Below are 24,331 nucleotides of genomic sequence, written 5' to 3'. Positions count from 1 at the left end.
ACCAAGAGGAAGGACAACACGCAGTCACTTCCACAGAGCTCTCTTTTGCCCTGGTGACTGATTACTTTCAGACATGTTATCCCACCCCCACCCCTCCCCAAACCCCGTTCAGCTTCCTCCCGCTCGGCTGTTTTAAACGGCGCCACTGCCGGCACACGGGACAATGGGGATGAGCAATTGACTACAACCCCCACAACCCCACCTCCCACCATCTAAACACACACTACACACATCCCCCACCTCTCCCCCGTCAGTTGAAGCCGCAACCACATTAACATAGTGATGCCGGCATACAACTCCTCCTTGTCTGTCTACGAGGCGCTAATGCAAATTCAGCACAATGACTGTCTGGACTACTATCCACAAAACACTGTTGCGGTTCGCTAATACCATGAAGAAAAACAAGTAAAGATTTAAATGAAAAAAAAAAAAGATTTGTGGGGAAATAAATATTAATCTACAAAAAAAGTTATTGTTTCCATGGGGGAAAAGTACCTCATTCTAACTTAAACATGTAACACAGTATAAAGTTTTAATATTACAAGGCAAATCATGTTTCATGTGAAAGCCATCCTTTTATGAAGAAAGAGGCCATATATATATATATATATTATATATATATATATATTACGAAAGTAACTCTGTACCTTTCTTGATAATACAAGAAGTTGGATTCGTGAGAATACTTAGAATCGGAATTGTTTTTCCTTTTCTAGTACTATAACTGAAACATTCACGTTTACTCAACTTTTCTTGGAATATAAAATAAATCCTCTTTAATTTGTAACTTGTAAACGACTGCCCTTTCCTTTTGAACTCTTCTTTTTTTCTTGTAACTTTGCAATATTTCTCTTCAGAAATGTGACCTTTTTTATTGAAGTATTTAAAAAAACTATTTTCAGAAACAGTGAGTTTTTACTTTTAAAAAAAGGTTTGCAATATGAAAAAAAATGTGAATGACTCAACCTGTAAATGACTCATCACTGAAAGATTTTTCTCTTACAACTTTTCCCCTGCAATACTTCTTTCTTGTAATGGTCTAGTGAATTAAAATGCTTGTAAGGACTTTTTCTCAACAATTAACAACAACAAAAATTAATGTCCTAAATTTGAACTGGAACTTTTTCCCTTAATTATATTTCCATGGAATGTAGTGATTTCCCCCTCATAATTTTGCTCTTTTTGCGTCGGCCTTATTAATCCTTCATACATATAAAAGTGAATATGATGTATTTATAGAGTGCATAGTGAAGCTACTTGGTGCACGTCACGTCCTTGAACCCACAACCGGAAGTGGGTGCTCTGCTTCATCGACAAAAATGGGGAAAATTGCACTTTTGGACGATGTACGAAGCGTCCAGCGGGGGGCAGCAGCGAGCAAGCAGGCCCAAAGTTGTAATTGTTTCTTTTTCTTTTTTTTTTTTTTCGCCCTTGGCTTGATCTCACAGCCACACACGCATACCTGACTCATGTTTTGCCTTCCAAAACCAAAACCGAACACACGTTTTCAAAGGGCAGCTAAAGTTGAACAGTACTAAAAATCAAGTCACCAAGATGAAGAGCAGCGACGGGGCATCGTGGCGGATCTCGTTTCCAATGCGTGGGGAAACTCCTCATTAACATGACAAGGCTTTGGGAAGAAATGTCCTATTTTGATGTTAAACGCACACGTCTATTGATTTGTCAAAAGGCGACGAAGAGACTTTTTTTTTTTTTTTTGGCGTGCTCGTAGCCGTTTGTGCGTGCGCGGCCTAGTCGATTATGCGCGTTCGGTATTTGCGCAACAACACAATCCCATTTCTTGTCAAGCGACAGGCTGTCTAGACGCCCATGTGACCGGGCGCGTCAATGCGCACTGTGGAGCTGACACACGCGCACGCACACATGTATACAACCAATCCGCGTCACGCGCACACTCCTGGGGGGTGGAGAGGGGGAGCACACGCACTCTCTCACACGCGTCTGCTCGCTCGGTTGCCACACACAGACACTCTCCGTGTGCGTGGAGAGAAAGGCTGCAGGATTTCCAAGCTGAAGGATATCACGGATCTTGCGAAAAAAAGAAAGAAAAGCGCCAGCCTGCCGTTTTTGGGATTCTTAGTGGTCGTGGATTAAAAGCTCTTTCAGGCCCCTTATGGCCCCTCCACGTCACGCTGCTTTGTTGTAGCGCGACCGAAGAAGCGCCCTCGATGTTCACGGGGTGCTACTGAAAGCGAGCGAGCCCAGCGACTGGCCGGGCTCCGCGCTCCCGTCCCCGACGTCGCGCTGCTGCTGCCCCGCCGCCGCGCTCCTCCGGCTCGCCGCCTCTCCGCCGCCGCCGCCGCCTTCCTCATCCCCTCGTCCGCCTCCTCCTCCGGATTCGGACCCGGCAATCTTCATGGTTTGCGGACACCATGCCCGTTGTTTAGCCGGGGAACCCTCATCTCGTCCCGCATGTTCAGGACCAAACGATCGGGGCTCGTCCGGCGACTGTGGCGGAGCCGCGCGCCCGTGGAGGGCGACGGGGAGGCGGACAGAGGGACGCATGGCCCCGGGGGCTGCTGCATGGGCAAAGCGGCCAAGGTGGCGGCCAAGTCCCACGGCGGGTCGGAGGCCGAATTGAAGGCGCTCACTCACTCCGTTCTCAAGAAGATTAAAGAGAAACAATTGGAGGTGCTTCTGCAGGCGGTGGAGTCCAAGGGGGGCGCCCGCAGCCCCTGCTTGCTGCTGCCGGGCAAAGTGGACGCCAAAGTGGGTCAAGTGTCTTACTCCCTCCCCATGCTGCTCTACAAGGTGTTCAGGTGGCCCGACCTCAGGCATTCCTCGGAGCTCAAGAGGCTGTCGTGCTGTGAATCCTACGGGAAAGTCAACCCGGAGCTCGTCTGCTGCAACCCGCACCACATGAGCCGCCTCTGTGAACTCGGTGAGGGGACTTCTCGGTTAAAAAAGAAGGCTTTTTTTTTTTGTTTGTTTGTTTTGACTGAAATGAATCTATATGTACTTTTTACAATCATAGCTTTTTTTTTTTTTTTACTGAAATGAATCTATATGTACTTTTTACAATAATCGCATTTTTTTTTATTTTTGGCTGTCTTCTGTTTCTGACAAGACATGCATGTTTTAGGAAATGTATAAAATAGCTATTTTTGTATAAGGCTTTGGTATCTTTGATGTCATTGCACTTTAAGTAAAATAACTTGTGAAATATATCTTTATGAATTTTTTTCAACTTTTTAAAGGTGAATTAGTGTCACTCTACTCCTTTAACTCAAGGTTTTATTTAATCAAGACACATGCATGTTTCATTTAAAAAAACCCATTTTTTTTAATCATTTATGAAAATGGTAGGTATATATATAACCTTACTTAATGCTTCAACTCTCCATTTTACTTAATTCATCAAGGCACATGCATGTTTTGTCCCTGTTTATCAAACACTTCCAAATGTGCACAGGGATATTTTCGTGCGTGTGAGAGAGAGAGAGAGAGAGAGAGAGAGAGAGAGAGAGAGAGAGAGAGAGAGAGAGAGAGAGAGAGCGAGAGAGAGCGAGAGAGAGCGAGAGAGAGCGAGAGAGAGAGAGAGAGAGAGAGAGAGAGAGAGAGAGAGAGAGAGAGAGAGAGAGAAGCGAGATAGAGGCCCCTATCTGAGTTTGTCCTAGACCTGATAGTGGCCCTACTGGCGCCAGGCGGCCCCCTTGTTTATCTGGCTGTCAGTGTAAGGCAATAGCCAGCCCCTCAGGGCCTCACTCTGTGGTTCACAAAGTCCTCTCAGGGTGTTCTAAACCTGTGGGGAATATGTGATTATGTTAATAATTAGGTCTGATAAGCATTTTTGTTAGATTTGTTTTCATAGCGTTACATGACGTGAAAAGTAGTCTTGTGGGCCATATCTGGCCCACGTGCCTTATGTTTATCACCATTGGTATTTTCATACGCTTTTTCTCTCTTCACGCAGAGTCTCCTCCTCCTCCGTATTCCCGTTATCCAATGGATTATCTTAAATCACCAGGTGAGCTCACACACCCCCTCACACACATTTAAGAGTTAACATGAGATCGAACAATAACTTCCCACAGAATGTTGCAGTCTAAATAATTGAAGAACACAGCCTCGTCTTCAATTACATAGATTCCGCTGAATGCTGTTCAAACGACTGTTTTGAGCATCGGTAGTTTGCGTTTTTAACATTGCCGACGAGTGGCCCAGTAGCTTTTTTTACACCACTTTCAACAGCGTGGCTCGGGTGCCACGACATCATCAAAAAAGGTTGTCTGTTCTAACAAGTGCAAGTTGCGAATGGCATCGTTTCAACATAGCCATCGTCAGTTTTCTAAATGATTTGGATGATGCTGCATGCTATTCTGCGCTTTTTATTTCCTGCTGTGCATACCAGGCCAAGAGTTGACAATGCGCTGCAACTGCTCAGTCTTTTCCAAAACAGCTTTTGGATAACATTTGTTGGGGTATGTGTGGCATGTCCATTGGACACATTCATTAGCAGTGTAAGCAAGACAGGCGTTACTGGCCCTGAGGTTCGCCAATGCTGCTTTTCCAATATTTTGCATTCAAGTTACAGTTTTTGTAAGGTTGCTGAAAAAAAAATCACTCTTTGTGACCTGAGATCAAAATGGCACAATTTTAAAATTTTCAGAATTTTGACCCTGATGATGATAATGTCAACTGGTTCAAATGTTGTGCTGTTAAAACGCTTTTAAGAATGTTTGCATTGGTCGATCCCAAAAAAGATCAGTGAAATCACACAATTATTCAGTTATTAAAATTTATAAGCAAATAATACTCGCTGGTAAAAAGAAAAAAAAAAGTTGCACTTCGATGGCTGTTTTCATATTTTCTTGTTTTGTTGTCTTGTTAAGCAAGCAACCAAAACAAAATGTTTTGGTTTGCGTACTGATGCACACTTCCATTTTCAGTGTTTGCTTGCTAATGACACCGGTGTCATTTTAAGTAATCATTGTGTCTTTACAAATTTTCTATAATTTTTTTACATTGCCTGACAACCATAACAAAATAATTTGGCTATGTTCTTATTAACCCTTGGTTGCTTTCAGTGTTTCCTGCATTTCCCCCAGCCCCCAACTTCACAAATCCACTTCTCACTTGGAAATCTCCCTTAGTGTAGCCCGCGCAGCGCATTGCAGCGCTTGCGTGTGCACATACGTGTCGGGGTGTGCAGGAAGCAGCTCCTGTGTTCAGCTGTGATTTATAGCACCAGGGATGGCTGTGCACTTGTAGCATGGCCGGTGGCCAGCTGGCTGTCTTGGCGGGCTGCAAGCATGTTTGTTTGCCAGTCCGTCTTCATGGAGCCATGCGCACTTCACACTTCAGCCATGTTAGCGGGACGTGTCTCCGGTATTGGATGCCTTTAATGTTAGCACATGGGCTGTTTTTAGCATCTTTGGTTGTTTACCCTGCAGGGGCTCAGTCTTCACTTTTTTTTTTTGTTTGTTTGTTTGTTGGCCGCCACAGCAGCCTGAGCCAGACGACGGTTGTCACCTCGGTGCCAGAGAGGCGCAGCGGGTTATGTCATCGTCGCCTTGTGAAGCGTGTTACGTTTCAAGCGTAGCATTTGCCCTCAGAGCCGCGCTTGGAGAGCTTGTTTCTTACTGTGCTTTTTTCATGATGATGCACAACAACTTTGTATATTGCAAATGATTTAGAAAACAAAAAGAGGGAGAAGTAAAGAGGGAGCTAAGTCGAAAGGCGAAGCTCTCAATTTACCAGTCAATCTACGTTCCTACTCTCACCTATGGGCATGAGCTGTGGGTCATGACCGAAAGAACAAGATCCCAGATACAAGCGGCCGAAATGAGTTTCCTCTGCAGAGTATCCGGGCTCTCCCTCAGAGATAGGGTGAAAAGCTCGGTCATCCGGGAGGGGCTCAGTGTCGAGCTGCTACTCCTCCGCACTGAGAGGAGCCAGATGAGGTGGCTGGGGCATTTGATTCGGATGCCTCCTGGACGCCTCCCTGGTGAGGTGTTCCGGGCATGTCCCACCGGAAAGACACCCCGAGGACGACCCAGGACAAGCTGGAGAGACTATGTCTCTCGGCTGGCTTGGGAACGCCTCGGGATCCCTCCCGAAAAGCTGGAAGAAGCGGCTGGGGAAAGGGAAGTCTGGGTATCCCTGCTGAAGCTACTTCCCCCGTGACCTGATCCGGAAAAGCGGTAGATAATAGATGGATGGATGGATTTAGAAAACATTACTGAGGTCTTTTGTCACCCTCCTATAAAGGTACTAATCATAATGGTGCAGTATCTAGAGGGGTTGGACCCTAAGTCTTAATTACGGTTGATCATAACAGTCTAATAGTATCAAAACCCGGCACTGTAACATGTCATGACATTCTTCTTTGTGGACTTTGTTGGTATGTCACTTTTGATTGATGATCGCGTCTATCAGCATCCCGCCAGACCAGTGTTTTCAGACTGGTGGAACTACTTGGCGTCATCAAAAGGTTTATCCACCCCACTGCTGGGGATACCCTCATAGCTCGAGCCAAAGAGAAATTTAAAACCGGTTATGTACCGGTGTGGAGCATCATTCCAAAGCAAATCTTGTCTTTTCCCGCTCCAGACCTTAAAACAATCCATGAGAACGCTGATTTATATCGCTATATCGTACCAACTGGTAGCTGTGCAACTTGCACTCAAGGAAGAAAATCAAAACTGGGCATGATACTTGGATACCTTGCGGAGTTAGTTGTATGGGGGTTTTTTGTGCTGCAACTGGTCCATTCGCTGGAACATGTCAAAGAATGATAATGTTGATGTTGTCCACCCAGCCTGAGTGTAAACAACAACTCACAACAGCTCATCCATCACAGTGTCCGTCATTCCAAAGCAATTCTTTCTTAATTTGGAGCGCAAACAGTCCACTAGCTAATATTTATTCCAATCAGTCCACTAGCTAGAAATGATCAAAGGAAGATAATCGTGATTCTGATGCTGACCGTGTGGCTTCAGCGCAGATAGAAAATCGAAACAGAACATCATGTGCATCATCTAAAAGCAAATGTTACTGGACTACTGGGTCTGAAGTTTGAAACAAAGAGTTTTCACAACCTACGTCTCAAGCGCAAGGATAAAATAAAAACAGTGTGTCCTGTCTTTCCAAATCAACGACGTTTGCCTGCTATTGATTACAACCCCCCTAACTGGATGTATTCAAGAAAGAGAGTGACCATTCTGATGGTGACTGTGGAGCCTGAGCACGAATCGAAAAACGAAGCAACGTGGTCTGCCGTTCCGGAGCATCCTTGTCCAATCTTGGTTTAGAACGACAACAAACATTTGCGCCCAAACCCAAAGATCACATGATGAAAGTGATGTGATTTTCGTGTGGCGTGCACACAGCAAAAGTTTGCCTTGTCGCCTTTCTCTGATGCTGCAGTGCCTTTGAAAGTGAAATCAAGGCTCAACATGCTGACTTTCATATTAATACATACTTACAGTGTGAGCGTAAATATAATCAGTACTATGTGTGTACATATGTGCATCACAACTTTAGGATGTATTGACGTCAATCCCCTTTTATACCATCACAGGGATTTATCTTGTCAACTTAAATGCAAGCGAATACACTCGTTACCGTGGTGACAACAACACAAATGGATCACCACAATTGTATTATCAGGACAGAATGGGGGAAAACGTGTGTTCGTGGTCACTTGTGCTCAGCAGATGACGTTCGTGTAAGGCTTGCTTGAGGTATGTTTACCTTTAATACAGTACTTCTTACAAACGGGCAACAAAATGTTATGTAGCCTAAGCAAGCGAGTGTGATTACTAACACATTATTTATTGTAAATATAATTTTTGGACAAATTAAGTGCAGAAGTATCTAGGGTAAATGAATAAGACTCATTGCACCATCTTGTGATCAAATCAGTGATCATTTATTGTTTTTCTTTCAACTCTGCGATGGGTCCCAAAAATGCTGAAAGCTTACGTAGAAGTAAAGAGAACGGTGATTCTGGCAGAAATCCACTCAGTAATAAAGAGAGAAAATCGAAACATTTTATGCCAGACCAATTCAAAATAACATTTGTGTTTATTCCTGCTTTAGGACTAGAATTACATAAGGCGAGGAAGTAGTAATGAAAAATATTGCAGAATCTCACACTAAACATCCGGTAAGCATGCTGCTTGAGCACAAGAGAAGATCAAAACAGAGCACGCACAGCATTTTTTTTCAGAGCAACCACTGTATCTCTTCCTGTTTAATGACTAGAAACTTTCCACTAGCTCAAAAGTTTTAAAAGTAAATGATTATACTAATGATAACCGCAGGGTAACCATGCTGCTCGAGCGCAAGGAGAAAATCGAAACAGTGTGTCTCGCAAATCCAAAGCAATTGTTGTCTTCTCCCGCTGTAGACCGCAAACAATCCACCAGTTCAGAAGTAATAAAGAAAGAGAACGATGATTCATATGGAAAACTGCCTGGTAACCATGCAGCTTGAGTGTGAAAAGAAAACCGAAATGCTGAGCTATTGCCAGTGTCTTCTGGTTCAGGACTAAAAATTGTGGCGGGGCTATAACATTTTAAAGAAAGCACATCAACCAGTCATCTATGCAGACCAACCAACAAACTGCCTTGTGTATTGCCCCGCCCCTTTGATACAGTACTGCTGCAGTTGAACTACCACTTGGTGTTATATAGTGCACAGTGAGGGGATGGGTCCATGTAGACGACGCTTGGGGGGGGGTGTCGTCTCTTTCTTTCCCTACATAGCCTGGTCCTTTACGTGTGTGTGTGTGTGTGTCAGTCCGGGATAAGAAAGCTTGTGGTCCAGACAATGACCCCCACCAGACGAGCAGCTGGCTGGGGTCCGCCAGCCAAAAAGGGAGAAAGTGGCTTTCAGTGAGTGGGAACAATAGGAAGTCATTGCAGCTGCAGCTGTGGCTCCATCGTGCAACTACCCTCCACTCCCACCCCATCCACCCCCCCGCCCCCCGCTCCACTCTGCACCTGCCCCTCCGCCCCCTCCCAGTCTGCTTCTCAACCATTATTTATTCGGTGTCATGGTAAAGCCACACGTCAGTGCTGTCAGTCATGCTAACAGCCAGCATCCCACAGGCTGAAGTAAATAGGAAGCCTCGTGCGGATACAGGAAGTGATTATGCAACTGGATAAAGACCCTGGAGTTGCTCTGGGAGCGCTATGGGATAACCAGGAAATTAGCAGCTAGCCTAGCCCCTAAATCATCTGTCATGCTTTTTTCCGCCGTTTGTCGCAAGTCAGTGGGCGCAGCTGCTATGACCATCACTACCAAGGGAACGAGTGCATAGATGTATTAATAGAACAATAGGATGTAGACAGTCCCGACCCCCCTGCCACTAGCCTCGGGCAGCTATCAGTCACCCCATCAGCGATACCTTCCTGGGACTTGAATGCTAACATTATACATAAACAAGCAAATGGTTGGAATCCACTTTTTGATTTTTGCACCAAGAAGTAACTGTAATGTGATTGTGACAAGTACTCAGAATTCTACACTGAAAATTGCTTGTATTGGCTCGAACTCCATGTTCTTTTGGATCCAGCACACGGAAGTATAGTTTTACTCCTTCTTCTTGGAGACCTTGTACCCAGACCTGTATGCTTCGTGTTACTTGTTCTATAGTCCTTGTACTTATGGACCAAGTACCTAGAATTCTATGCATTGTACAAGTTGATCCTGTGACTGCCTTTTACAATATCCGCTGAGTCAGGCATAAATGACACCTTGACAATATGTTACCTAAAGAAGGCCGTCCCTGTCATAAAATCAGGTGCTGGTCTGCTTCCTGTGGTTTTGTTGTTGTTGTTATTATCATACAATGCCTTGAATTTATGCTTCTCGCAAGCGGGAAGAGGAGGTAGCACGTGTCACAGTCAGTGTCCGCAGATGCACAAGTAACGACGGAACTGGCATGAGTCTTTATGAAAGCAGCCCTGATGTAAATCAGCACCTTGTTTTAGTTCTGGTGGGATATAATCCACGTAGTGTTTACCCCCATGGCCTCCCACTCCCTTCCTCAATCATGTGGTCAACTGTGAACTGTTGCCCTGGCGACCAGGGCAAGGTCGCTGGCAGCCAATGAAAGTGCGGGCACGGCAGTGGCCAAGAGGTGCTGTTTGCCCACGCCGCTCGTTTACGGGACCACAGCGGTGGTGGGATTTTGCCAGCAAAATCTCTCTCCAAGAATACCTCATGCTATCATGCCTTGGAATTATTACCCTTTTTAGATCGTCTATTTGCCACACAAACCACAAGAATCTGCAGCCCCACGTATTGTTACCGATTCTCCCAAAGCAGTGGATTATGGTAGATTATGAAGGCTCCATTTTGTTTGTCTTCGTCTTCATTGGGCATTGATTTCATCTTGTTGATTGATAGCCCTGCAGATGCTTCTTTGCCATCTCCCCCAACTAATTCCCAGTCTCTGTCTCTGCTCCAGATTCTCCAGATTCAGGACCCTCATCCAGTGAGACCGGGGGAACAACCTACTCGGCCCCTGTGGGGCTTTCGGGTAAATATCTTTTTTGTGCCCTACATAACTGTTTCCTCACTGTAAACCAAGGGTAGGACGATGGAGGGTGGTGTTTTTCTGCCCTGTTTCTGGTATTGTGCAGAAAAGAGGGATGAAAAAAAAGGCAGCAGTTTTACCCGGCAGGAACTGATACTGGGTTCTGTTCATGTGCAAACCTGAAGCCAAGTGAAGCAAGCGAGAGACACAAGCGCTTTTCTCTTTTTCTTCAAGGCCTGAGTTCGGGGCTTCCTCGGCTTCCTTTCCCATAATCCACTTTGGCTGCCTTCCCGAGCCGGCGCCGCTTCCGCGGGCAGAGTTGTTCTCTCTGGGCCCTCAGATGGTTCTCATTACCGGGGCCTTTTAAAGCCTGTTTTATGTCAGTTGGTGTTTGCTGCCCATATTCCCCCCACCCCTACCCCACAGCACCACCACCGCCCTTAACCCACCTTTGTTTGGTGGGGGCAGCTCAGAACCAGAATCATTCTCGTTCTAGACTTTAATGATGTCCTTGCATGTATTAAGTCGACAGATTTTACTTTAAACTGTGAAACCCTAGAACTTGGGTTGGGGGCTCAATCTTGAGTGGGGAGTGCCCTCCTCCCCTGGTTTCCTTCCTAGTAGCAAGCAACTCTGTGAATGAGCCTTCTCAGCAAAGATGGCAGAAAACTGGTGCCCTCATGGTTTTCACTGGCAAGCCGCCACACCCTTCCCCCAGTTCCTCTCACCTCCTCTATGCCCTCCCTCTGGGGCCGTAACAAAAGAAACATGGCACTCCCAGAAGGCCTGGCGCTGACCTTCCAGTTTCCTCAATCGCCCCCTTTTTTTGTGTTCCTCTCTAGACAGAGGAAGAGGAGAGGTGGGGCAGCAAGGGAAGGTTTTTTTTTTAGGGGGGGGTTTGAATCATAGTTGAATCTTAAAGTGCTTGTTGACTGCAGCGCACGACCCACAAACTTGGGGAAAAGAGCAATGCGGGTGGGAACGAGTTAAGTGAACTGCTGCGACAGTGACAAGCGCAAATGCAAAGTAGGCTGCCTGCCAGGCTAGCGGCTCTGTAGCGGCCTCTCGCCGCCTCGCGTCATCCGCTTGGAACACGACACAGAACAGGGAGGAACAGTTGGGGAAGTTGGGTGGGAGGGGGGGGGGGGGGAAGTAAGTTGATTGATCGGGTTTCAGTTGAGAGCAGAAACTGATGAGAGGGATCACCAACTGTTTTGTGAATGAAGAGAGGTAGGGACTTTTAGTACCTCCGCCAAGGATGTTTTCTCCGGAGTTAGTTCGGCAAAAATTATTTAAGCAATTCCCTTCGAAGATAGTGAGGTAGAACCCCCCTTTTTATTGTCATACACATGCATATAATACTTTCAGGATGATTTCTTTACATTGTTAGCAATGTTAGCATAGCATTTTCTGGACGTGAATCACCCACATAATATTTTATCTGTTGTCAGAATTATGCAAAAATGACCATTTCCCATATTGGAGGGGTGTAGATTTATTTTATTCCAGAATAACAGACTGAGTTCCGGTTTGTTTACATTGCTACTTTTTGTTCGCTTAACATTTTTCCAATATGAATCCTTTCTAAAATGCTTTTTGTTTTTAGTTTGTGGGAGAAAAATCTACTTAACCACAGATAGAACCTACCATATTTTAATATAGCTGCATGTATTATAGTTTCAGCATGATTTGTTTACATTGCCTAGCATGGTTGGCATACTATTCTTCAGACAACAATTCACTCTTGGACAATTCTTTGCTGAATTTTGCAAAAAAAAAATATTAGTTGGCAACCAGTTCAGGGTGTACCCCGCATCCTGGCCAAAGATAGCTGAGATAGGACCTAGTGAAGATAAGCAGCTTAGATAGTGGCTAGATGGATGATCATTTTCTGTAGGTTAGCGAAGTAGAATCTACTGCTTTGTTAGACTAGCATTTTCCTAACTGTTACTGAATTTTGCAAAAACAACTCAACGAATGTCCATTGCAGGTCAACTATTTTATAGGACCGATGCATGTAGTTCCTACAGCGCCAGACGGTTTTGCCTGTATTCCTAGCTTTGTTAGTGTAGCATTGTCCAACTGAAATAAAACTATGTAACATTTTGGATTGGGATTTAGTTTTGTTCATATTGCTATTTTTGTTTATCAATCTCTTGACAGTTCGCTATTGCCATGTTTGGTAGTTATTGGATTTTTTCTTTTGTTTTGTCAGGTATTTGTCGGTGTTGCTTTTGTTAACATCTGTTAGCTTCATCATCATAGCATTTAGGTCTTAGTAACTAACACAGCAATCCCAATGATAAGTGGGCCCGCCAGAAAATCCGCGTCTGTGTCCAATCTGATCTAAATTAGGATTGTCTGGCCTTCCTTGGCGGAGGTCCTTGCTGGACTTGGCATCCGTGCTGGCTTTTCTCCACCCCCCACCCCCACGTGGTTCCTGCGTGTGGAGGCTGCGCCCACGTCTGCTTCTGTTTTTAACGAGAATTGATGAGAGGGCTGTTGAAATTCTGGCGACGGGCCCGAATACCCGGCGTGACGCAGGCGTGGGCCGCTGTGTGTATGTGTGTTGTCTGTTTGTATGTACTGTATGTGTTGAGGCATGCGTTCTGAAATGCTGTCATTTAGGAAGAGAATCTTCAGTTGGGCATTTTGGCTTTGTTTGTGTGTACTTGGATCAGGCACTGTTTTTATTTGGACTGTGCTAAGTTCTTATCAGTGTCTCAGTGGCATGTCCCCTGGTGCCACCGGGGACCGACTGGGATCCAGTCTGGCTGCGATGTCTCTGTCTCTCTCTCACGCACAAACGTGCACAAGCACATACGCAAGTAGAGTTAGAATGACCCACGCTGCATCCCCTGGCACGCTGCTCAGTCACACAGTCGCTTCCTCCCACCAGTTTTAAATTCAACCACGTTAAAAAAAAAAAAAAAATCTCGTCACATCACTCAGCGGCCTGTTTGCAGAAATGGAGTTTCTTAAGACATGTTTTTGTTTTTTTGTCCCAATCCTTTTGTCCAGCATTGCCATGCATTTTCATTTTATCTTCACGATATCACGAGATCATGTTTTCCTTCTTTTTAAAATTTTAAATTGTACAGGAGTTAACTGTCAACTGACGTCCATTGCCACGTTATACAATGACGCCGGCGCTTCTAAAAAAAAAAATGCCATCACACACTCAACATCCAAGTCACAGCGTCAATTAGCCGGGAGCTCAATCTGCTGAAGGTGAGAGCTTCATCATTGTCTCTGGCGAGGGGGATTAAATTTAGTCCAGGCTCATTAAATCAAACCGGCTGTCATGACGACTGCCCTATTTTCTTCTTTTTACATTCATTAATGACGGGAAGCAAAGTGTCACCCTCATAACCCAGTGTGTGTATGTATATATATTGTTTTTTTTTTTGTTTGGTTGTTTTTTTTTTTAAATCCGGAAACTTACTTCCAGCTCGCCTGCTGAACAGAGCGCCCTCAGTGTTCCTTCGCGTTCCAGCTCATGCACTCCCGGCATTCCCGCCTTGTTTGGGTTAGCGGCGAGAGGAAAGGGCCGCGCAGGATATGACCTCATGTCTTTGAGACGGCGGGGAAAAGTCTTGGCATCAAAAAAAAAAAAAAAAACACACACACACACGCAGGAGAAGCGAAAAGAAAGAAGAACAACGGAATCTTTTTGTCAACATAACTCACCGGAGCTCTGTTCAGCGAGCATGAAAGGATTTACTGCAGGTTTTTCCGTCTTCATGCTGCACTTGTTCGAATTTTGTACTTTCTATTTGAAACAAATACTCATTATCCAACTTCAGTACAATGAAAAATATGCATGAACTTCACCATATATACATAAAACATTCAGTTTTGTTGTCCTCACCAAGTAATTTTTATTAATATTTTACAGGGGCTCCAGCTTTAGAATACTTTTAGAACCGATTGGTAGACTGAATATTCCAATGATTAATTGAGCGTTTGGATAAAAACATTAAACATGGTGACGTATATGTGAAGTGCAAGTGACATAATAGTTTTTGATTGTAAGAATGGCTCTAAAAAGCAGGATTTGGCCTGCTGAGTAACGTGGGCATCAGTGAACTCATGTCTACGTAAAGATGTTTGTTATGTTGACTGACTTGTTCTTTGTTTGCCAAATGATCCCAAACTTTGGACATTCCCTGTCCTTTTAAGGACACTTTTCCCTCAGATTAGCATCATCTCGACAGTTTATTTCTAAACTGAGTGGCGCTTGCATCTGCCGTCCCATTGTACAGTAGGTGTAGAAAAATGATCCCTACTAGTTTACGAGAGTTTGCAGCAACCTTTTTGTGATTGGATTGTTCAAGTTGTTCCATTTATTGTTGCAATCCAGCTTCTTTTTACACTCGCGCGGCCCTGAAACAGATCATTTCTGTTTACAACATTTCCCGTAGGGAAATTTTGAGGCCTGAATGGGAGCAAAAGGAAGTTGGTGTCGGACTTTGGAGATTCCACAATCCTCGGCATGTGCTCTCCCCCAAACCTGATGCACCCGGGTTCCCTTCAAGGAGGCAAGATCGCGTCTTTTGGGCGGAGTCCTTGTGCGCCATCCTCTGTAATTTTCAGCGGCGTGCGCGAGCGGAGACGCAGGCCGGGGCCCTCGCCCCCGAGTCGGGCCGCGGCCGCCGTCTCTCATTACTTCCCCACTTCCTCTCTTTGCGAGGCCGCCAAAGCCGCCTCTTGGCAAGGGGCGGCTCCATTTTGGTTTTTGGCCGTCCTCTTGTTTTCTCCACCCTGTGTCATTACGCCGCAAATCGAAAAAGCAGTGAGGTTAGGAGTTGGAGGAGGAAGGGGAACGGAATGTGGGCCCCGAGCTCGCTCGCCTTGTACTGAATCTTCTCCCATTCTGAGGCGTTTACGGTTACCTTTAAGCAGGGAAGAGGGGTGTTTTTGGTGGCTAGCCCAGAACAACATGAACATTGTTACTGTGAAAGTGCGTTCTGACACGACAGAGAGGTGACGGAAATACATGCCCACGCATTCCTGCGCGTGTGTTCGATTCCTCAAAGGCGATCCCCCGTCTTGGCCCCACAGCCCATTCACATTTTTCATGTATGAAGCCCCCTTGTACTGGGCAGAGGAAACGAGGCACTGGATTGTGTAATGACATTAGTGTATTGCGTAATCATGCACGCAGCACACAAGGTGGTAGCGCTGTTTATTAAAAACACAACCAAAGGCCAGACTGGCTCCGCTGGTTCTTCTTTTTCCCACGCTGCCCCAACACCACAGGGAGAGAAGTGGATGTGTCTTTGGGTATTCAGTTTAATTGATGACACCATCATCGCTCCATTAGTGTTCCATTTGTTGATTGACTTCATTCATACAACATTACAGATTTTTTTTTTTTTTTTTGTCAGGACAGAAAAACACCTGAAAAGGGGTTGTTGTCGAGATGGAGAGGATTGAGGACCATCCTCTTCCTTCGCAATAGCTAAGCACAGCCTCCCCTTCTTCTTCTCAATCCACCTCTCAGCAGTAATGCTAAGTACATCATCTTATTTCAATGTATTTGTTTTTTATACAAAGTATTTTGATGACTTTAATGGTGGAATCCCACTCAAGTAAAAATTGGAGTTACTACTGTAGGAACGGATCTCAGTCATAGACCGAAGACTCCCTGTACACATACGTTATAAACTCTCTCTGCTGATTGTCTGCATTTTGTTCTCCATGCTGGCGCCTGAATGGCACACAGAAAGCAGTGGGTGCGTCCTATTGGCCACTTGTGTTACTCAGCGTGGTTATAATCTTCTCGGGAGTCCATGATGATATCATCAGTGCTTGCCTGGCACCCCTTGTGCGCAGACGTGGTGTTTATTTGTCCTGTCACCCTGGCAAAACTGGCCGTACAACAAATTTGTGTGTGTGTGTGTGGTCAGTGTGATGATTTTTTTTTTTTTTTTTTACAATAGTAATAAGTCAGTCTGGATGAAGCGAAAGGAGGAGTTACACGGGAACAGAATGTTCTCATGAGGATGATGATGATGATGCTTCTTCAGCATGTGTTGTCGTGGCCCAGACGTGAAGATCATGTGATTGCGGCAGCCAAACATTCCCGCTCCTTATCTCCCACCCCGGATGCTTCTGGGAAGAAATCGCATGTCTGCGAGTCAATGTCCAAGATGTGCAGATAGTGAAAGTATGCCACTCCCATGCCGGGCTTTTCCTGCCATCAGGGCTCACTTACTGTCGCTTCTCTTCCTCTTTTAGCCAAAACACACCTTTTTTTTGTCTACTAATGCTTAGCAAGGCTTAACTCTGGTGATGTTTCTCTTAAATATATGCATGGGCTGAATGTTCTGAACTCCTGTTTCCATGTCAACGCAATCACTTTTGTCTGTCATTCATTCTCAAATCAAAATGTGACCCAATTCTTGTATTACGGCTTTTGTCATCTATATATGGCCATTTAAGGAAACTTTACAACTTTTTCTCATATATTTTTTAGAGCAGAGGTATTAAACTAATTTTTGTTGAGGGCCGCATTCTATTTATGGTTGCCGTCAGAAGGCCTTTACGATTGAACCCATAAAAATATATGGTGACCTCCTATTATTTTACATATACTACAAATTGTGGAGAACTTGCTTTAAAATCAGAAGCTAGTAAAATGTTATTTCTTAAAAAAACAAATGTAATCAATTTATTTTAAAAGGGGGATTGGTAATGTTATTAAAAGACAGTTTACAGTTGTGGTATTTTAGCAAGAAACATGAAGTCAACACAACATGATTTGCTTTTGTGGACTACATTCACTGATGAAGCAGACCAGATGTGGGCCCCACACCTTAAGTTTGACCCCTGTGTTTTAGCGGATGACGACTTTCTTGTAACTGCAGCTTTTTCTCGATAGTGTTTTTGTTAACCAAATAGGGGTTTTTTTCTTACGCAACTTCATCTTTTTCGTGCAATATTATTGCTTTTAGAGAATAAAATATCACAAGAGTAACCCTATGACCTTTTTCTTGTCACGATACTTTTTGTGAACAAACTGACTTTGGCCTGAGTTTTTAACATAATACAACTAACCTTCGCTTGTAACTTCACTATTTTTTGCAAACAAAATACCAATTCTAGAAACTTCAACCTTTTTCTGTATTATGAGTACTTTTTGTGAGGAAAATGCTGCTCGTAAACTTATGACCTTGTCTGACTAGTATTTGTGAACCAATTACGTCTTCATTCTTGTGACTTTTTTTTCAAAAGATTACAAATTCTGACTCCCCCGCTGCTGTAATTCCAACATTTTTTTTAATATCAAGGTTGGAGAGCAGACTTGAGTGGCTCAACAGCACCATTAGTTTATTCTTTTCTTTGTAAGATTAATTGAATGCTGTCTCCGGGTCATACGGTGATGGAGTCACACTACTTGCATGAACTCGCTCTACATGACAGTTAGTGTTAATAATACGAAAATCACAGTTTAAGACAGATTTTCAAACATCAGGAAGGATGAAGCCATAACCTTGGCCGACTCCACTCAGGAGACACCCCATTGTCTCAACCACTTTTCCCACAAAAGCTTCAAAATGTCATCCAGCCCTTTTTTTTCTGCCCCACTTGGTGACTGCTCACGTTACACGCTAGTTAGCGTTGCCTTGATTTGTTCCAGTTGCTCTCGTGAAGTCCCGGAGCTTACATTTCTGTGCATGTTTTACGAGTGAGACGAATGCCTCGGAACAAAACAAAAGGAATGCCTCCGCAGTGACCCTTGAACTTTTGGAATAGACCCCCGCCAAAATGTCCCCCCTCCACACTCCACTCTTCCACCCTCCTCGGGAGAGTGTGTTGACTTTATAAAATAAGGCACCGCCGCCAAGAGTCCGTTTCCTTCATCTCTTCCCCATTCCTGCATTCCCGCACCGCTGCGTGTGGAGACTGACGAGGGTAATAATTAACTTTTTCAGACTGCAAGGATGCAGTCTGCCAACAACCAACAAGCCCTCCTTCCTCCTTTGTCCAGTTGTCCCAGCTAGCTTAGCATCAATGCTAATAAAGCTCACCAGTCGACATGCGCTAATACTTGTTTGTGAAACAGTTCCAGGTTATCAATGAACGCATCTGTTGATATCATAGACCATACTTCATCTTACGCTTTAAATGAAGACATTATAGCGGTGCGTGCTAAAATGGCTAACCCGTGTGCTCCCGCCGGCTGCCATTTTGTTCCAGGCGCGCCAAATGGCCAGTTATCATCTGCATCATCAGTGAGACGCACGCACAATCTGCTGCTTTTAGGAGCGTGCTAACAGCATTTGCGCCCTTCACGTCGTCTTCATCTTGCCAAGTTTTGGATACAAACAGATGGTGCTAGTTTGACGAAAATGATTACATATAAATACATCTTTATTATTACCATTTGTTTAGGGTTGGTGGGTGTTTCGATGATTAACGTAGTGTGCGAGAAAAAAAGTCCACCAATGCTGTGGTTTCTCACCATCTTTTGTGATGCCTTCTCGAAACAACTTGTCAAATATCAATCTCGTGACTGTCGGATTAATTATCAATCTAATCTATTTTGTCCCGATGCCCCAAATTTGAATTGTCCGGGTACGATGTCATGAGTTTATCTGCGATTCCAACCTTAAGACTTCCTAATATTCCAACTTATTACAAATTGTAACCTTTTCTTTTATTTTAATATTATTATTTAAAATCTTTTTTGAACAAAACACAATAGTTAAGTGTTAAGTTTGACTCAATTGTCATCACTACTTTATGGAGACAAAAAAGACATTTTTTCGCAACTTTAATTGCTTATTACATTTGTGAACCTAAAATTTTTTTTTTCATTACTTTTTTTGTGTTACTGAGTTTTTTTCTCCACTTTTTGAGAACAAAATAACATCCTTGTTTTTTTAGTACAACTTTTTGTGAGCAAAATGAATTTTTTCTTACAGATTTTTTCTGAACAAAATACAACTTTAGCCGTACTTTACATTCATCATGCGATAATACTTTTTGTGAATAAAAATAAATGCACTATGGCATAGACTAGTGAGCTGGTCCGCATTTCCAACCCGTACTTATTAAGATCATTACTACTACTATAGATGGCTGGCCTATATAAATGCCATTTTCTGTAACTTTATTCCTGGCCTTCTCTGTCCTTTCATTCCTGTGGTGCGAAGCAGAGCCCTCCCAAATTCTCCCTAGCAACAAGTGATAGAATAAACAAATACTGCTGGTGAGCAATATTTGTGAAGCTAAATTATAAATCATATAGAGAGTTTGTTGTAGGATACAAAATAAAGTGCTGTAGCATTCCTGCTAACTATTTACCTCACCACCGTAATTTGTGCGTCTTTCCTGGAGAGTTGTACCCACCACCCCACCCTCCACCCAGTCCAGTTACGTCCGAGGCTGCAGGCCAGGACGACACAGGCGGCCGACAGGCTCAAAAAGGCGGACAGATGGCTTTGAGACTGCCGGCTAGCCAGATTATCCCGGCGAGCAGAACCGCCGAGAGCAGGTGGAGCGTCCGGCCGACGGACAGACAGACGGACTAATGCCTGGACTGGCAGACGTCCAGACAGATGTACAAATGGAAAGGGTGTCCTGCCCTGCCATGGAAAAGACGGGAGGCGCAGGCACCAATGACGGACGCCACAAATAGCGTCAGACAGTAAGGCCGTCCAAAATCCAGCAATAAGATGCACTTTCTCCCCCGTGTCTGTGTGACTCTTGTGCTGTCAGGACAAGCTGTGAACAAGCTCCTGACAGGACAGACGGGCGCCCGTATCGCTTTCACTCTGTGAAGAAACGCCTCTGATGCAACAGATACATGTGCCCCACTTCTGATGCCCAAAATGTTGGCTTGGGAACCAACCAGCCGTCATATTAGTCATTATTTGTGCACACAATACCTTTTCTTATAACGCTTGTCCTAGTAATAGTGATACCTTTTTTTTTTTAGAAAAAAAAAAAGAGATTTTGCTTGAAGGTTTACTCTGTATCTTGTAATATTTTTTATTTTCTTGCTACCATTTTTTCCAAACAAAATAAGTTTTCTTGAAACTTTTTTTTCTCAGAGTACTTCTTTTTCTAAACAAAATATGCCTTTATTCATGTAACGACTTTGTTCTTTCTTTCAACTCTCTTTCTGTTTCTTCTTTCTTTTGTCGCCAAAAATGTAGTCTGCGGGCAACCCTTTTTTTTTTTTTTTTTTAAATTCTATCTCGTTTTGCTAGTTGCCGTTCATCCGCCCCCATGTTCTTATCTTCAGTCTTTGTGGCATTTAATGCATCTTCCTGCCTGGAGCTGTGGCGAAGGGGGCGGGGTCCAGCGGGCCCGGCTGGTGTCGTCATGAATAGCGGGGTGTTTTCTGACATGCTCAGACAGGCAGTCCAGCTCTAATGACCTCTGACGCCAGGCCACGTCTCTCCAAGCAATAACAAACAGACACACTCTCCATGTCTGTGCCCCACCCCCCCACACAACCAACCACACACACATAGACTCCCACCCCACCTCCTCCCAGGTGAGCGCAGTCACCAGCAGTGTCAGAGACGTTTTCCGTCTCTTATCTCAAAGATAAATGGCTTTTTCCCCTTTGCGTTTAGTTTAAGGTAGATAGTCGCATACTTAGGCGCCCCCCCACCACCACCACCACCACCCACCTCCTGCCCTCCCTGCAAGCCCGACAAGGGCGGATTTACGATAAACTCCCCCCGAGGCCCGGCTCTGACCAACTTCAAAGAACACAGCTCCGCTTGTTTTATGGGAGGCTTTCAGTTGCCACCTACCACCCTCCCCCCACCACCTCTTGCCTAAAAGTCCCTCCCCCGTCCATCTCCCTGATTCCGTCTGCCAGAGTTTTCTAATGAAGCCTAATGACGGGCCGCAGCGAGGCTCACTTGGACCGCCACAGACGGATCCTTCTGCATTAGACTTGCAGTTTGTGGTGGGACCTTCCAGTTTACTGGGGGTCTCGTAACGGAAACATGAAACGGAAGAAGGGAGAGCCGTGAGATGAGTTGGCGGGTGGGGTGGGGGGGTCTCCTTTTGCTTTCGGAAGTAAACACACATCTATTAGAGGACATCGCAATTAGTCAAGGACGCAAAAGTTGCAGTCTGTGTGCTTCCCACTCTTTACGCCTCCCACCCCTCATCCTCCACTTCCTCGCGGCTCACTGGCTGGCTCCCACCTTTTGAGGGGCGGGGGGCTGTCATTGGCGACCACATTGCTGCAGAATAGAGATATGAGGAAGGAGGTGGAACGAGGAAGGAGGCTGGAAATTGGAGCGTGGCCAATGCTACACTTTTGTACGCTTGGCGAAACTTTAGACTGGCCAGGCCTCGTCACTCACCTCCACTGTTCTGCTCACACATGTATGCCCCCCCAACTAAGGTGGGGGGAGCGGGAATGTTTATGGAAACATTACTCAACTCGACAATGCTATGCCGTCCGTCCACCTATTTTGCACAATGATTTCCCGCAGCATGCGGGGGGATGATTGTGGCGACATGAGCGCATTGTTGGCCCGTGCCGCTAACGAAAACACAGTGAGCCAGACAGAAGATAACCGCTATAATGCTTTGACAAATAATGTAGTGCATGTGGACACTTGCCCGCCAGCGTCTCCCGACTGCCGCTTCGGACTCCAGGAATTCCTACGTGGCCGCTTGCGGCGTGGCAGAAAATGGGCCGGAGAAAGCCGTTATGCCTTATAATCATGGAAATTAGTGAGCCTTCATTTCCTTTTAGAGGTATGTGGCCATCCTAGGGTCTTCCCTACCCCAGGGAGCGCATACATTATCTCTGTTTTTTTTTTTTCTTTTAGCCAGTCTCCAGTCAATTTAATCAAGTCAGGTGTGTTTTTGGTTGGTATTTGACTAGTGCTGATAGAACCTCAGAGGATGGTTTGTTTAGGTGTCATCACAGATAAGAGAAAAAAAGCACAGTTGCACTACAGCGTTCAGTTGGTCTTGACTGTTGCTAGTACTTGAGAACGGCTTACGATGTGGGGACACAACCCTGGATTAGTCTAGGGTTTAGTCCCTGATGAAGGGTCCTTCCCCAGCATCCAACCTTAACTTCTTTGGCATTGCTTCTCTAGTCTGGGATTTGATCTTGCTCATGGCCACTCTTTCCTACAACTAGTCTTAATTTCGGTGCTGTTTTGATACAAAGATTGAAGTGCTTCCAGATTAAGCCTCTACTGCTAAAAGTCAACATTGCTGCATGCTGATGCTCTTAATGAGAATATTTGTGGGGATCGTCGGAGATCAATAACAGAGTGCCAAGTGGTGTTAACAACAAATGAGTCACTGTACATGGTTAGCATAATTGTCGACCTCAGGTTCCATGCATGTCAATTAGAGGCATGGAAGGGGGACTGAAATCTGCTCTCGAAAACCCGACTGCATCTACTGTGCCACCTATTGTGTCTTCCTTATCAAGGATACATTCAGTGTGGAGTACATTAAATCCTTTAATTGTAACACATGTGAGTTTCCACCACGAGTATGCACGTCTGAGTACTCTAGATAAACAAACCAGAGAATTCAGTTGTCCATCTTTGCCAGTGCCCTTGTCGGGTTGGTGCAAGGGCACTCGATCAGCCAACCCTTCTTTCTTCTGTCCAAGTCCAACAAAATCTATATAAATGACTCAATGAAATCTGGGTGTAGGAGTTGTGTTTTCCAGGGGCTTTGGTTATCAGAGACAAACCAGAGAAATGTGGTTGCATTTGTTGTACTGTAGGTTAGGATGTAGAGGTATGGAGCACCCCCCCTATAGTCGTCTGTCTGGGGTTTAGGACCTTGCTCAGAATGGCCTCACGCCATGAACAAGCCCTTATTTATTGGTCCTAAAAGTAAGACCAACCCATCTAGACTTTTATAAACTCAAGCTTCAACTGCCCATGAAATGCAAGTGTTTGAGTTTTTTTTTTTTCAGGTTTTAAGCTCTGTGTCCCTTTTGTTCTCTCCCCAGATTCCCTTGCCATACAGGAGTCGGGTGAGCGGTCCCACTGGTGTGTGGTGGCCTACTGGGAGGAGAAGACCCGAGTAGGCCGCCTCTACTCGGTCCAGGAGTCCTCCTTGGACATCTTCTACGATCTACCTCAAGGCAACGGCTTCTGCCTGGGCCAGCTTTGCTCGGACAACAAGTCGCAACTGGTGCAGATGGTGCGCGCCAAGATCGGCTACGGTATCCAGCTGACGCGCGAGCCCGACGGCGTGTGGGTGTACAACCGAAGCTGCTACCCCATCTTCATCAAGTCGGCCACACTGGACAACCCGGACTCGCGCACGCTGCTGGTGCATAAGGTGTTTCCCGGGTTCTCCATAAAGGCGTTCGACTACGACAAGGCCAGCAGCCTGCGGAGGCCCAATGACCACGAGTTCACGCAGCAGCCTCGCACAGGTTTCACGGTGCAGATCAGCTTCGTGAAGGGTTGGGGACAGTGCTACACGCGACAGTTCATCAGCAGCTGCCCCTGCTGGCTGGAGGTCATCTTCAACACTCGATAGCAGCGGCCCCCCCCTTGCCCCCTTCCCCCTCAGACTCTAACCCCCACCCTCATCTACCCTTTTTTTTTTTTTTTGTTAAGAAGCAAGAGAAAGTTAACGGAGAACAAGAAACACAAGACCTTCTACACAAAAAGTGACTCGAGTGAATGAAAAATAGAGGCGAGAAATGTATTTTATGTTATATATAAATATATTATTAATTGTAAATACAAAGATGTTTTATATGCATCATTATTTATGTATTGTGCAATGTGTTGATGAGGAAAAAAGAAACGAAGATGCACTTTGCTTAATATAAATGCAAAACAAAGA

The 24,331-nt window shown here is 45.0% G+C and overlaps 1 protein-coding gene and 1 non-coding gene across 4 annotated transcripts; both read left to right on the top strand.

Moving 5' to 3' along the window:
• Nucleotides 1-1,189: 1,189 nt before the first annotated feature.
• On the top strand, nucleotides 1,190-24,331 carry smad7 (SMAD family member 7). Of its 3 annotated transcripts, XM_061801262.1 has the most exons (4): nucleotides 1,194-2,902; nucleotides 3,935-3,988; nucleotides 10,442-10,513; nucleotides 23,481-24,331. In XM_061801262.1, exons 1-4 carry the CDS (start codon nucleotides 2,434-2,436, stop codon nucleotides 24,017-24,019), a joined length of 1,134 nt encoding a protein of 377 aa, XP_061657246.1. In that variant the 5' UTR covers nucleotides 1,194-2,433; the 3' UTR covers nucleotides 24,020-24,331. The 3 variants fall into 3 exon arrangements, with proteins under 3 accessions (XP_061657247.1, XP_061657246.1, XP_061657248.1); XM_061801263.1 differs by lacking the exon at nucleotides 10,442-10,513 and having other exon boundaries at nucleotides 1,190-2,902; XM_061801264.1 differs by lacking the exons at nucleotides 1,194-2,902; nucleotides 3,935-3,988; nucleotides 10,442-10,513 and adding an exon at nucleotides 15,928-16,682.
• LOC133491306 (small nucleolar RNA SNORA68) lies at nucleotides 7,289-7,422 on the top strand. Its single transcript, XR_009792386.1, has one exon. It is a non-coding gene; the product is annotated as a small nucleolar RNA SNORA68 (small nucleolar RNA).

Source organism: Syngnathoides biaculeatus, chromosome 17 (genome assembly GCF_019802595.1).
Source record: "Syngnathoides biaculeatus isolate LvHL_M chromosome 17, ASM1980259v1, whole genome shotgun sequence".
In the NCBI taxonomy this organism is placed as follows: domain Eukaryota; kingdom Metazoa; phylum Chordata; class Actinopteri; order Syngnathiformes; family Syngnathidae; genus Syngnathoides; species Syngnathoides biaculeatus.
The sequence above is the reverse complement of the archived record's forward strand: the minus strand, read 5'-3'. Positions and strand labels throughout refer to the sequence as shown.

Excerpts from the sequence above, each read along its gene's own strand:
- smad7 (XM_061801262.1), top strand. The coding sequence starts at position 2,434 with ATGTTCAGGACCAAACGATCGGGGCTCGTCCGGCGACTGTGGCGGAGC. Across the intron at positions 2,903-3,934 it reads GAGCCGCCTCTGTGAACTCG|AGTCTCCTCCTCCTCCGTAT; the intron begins GTGAGGGGACTT and ends CTCTTCACGCAG. Across the intron at positions 3,989-10,441 it reads GGATTATCTTAAATCACCAG|ATTCTCCAGATTCAGGACCC; the intron begins GTGAGCTCACAC and ends TCTCTGCTCCAG.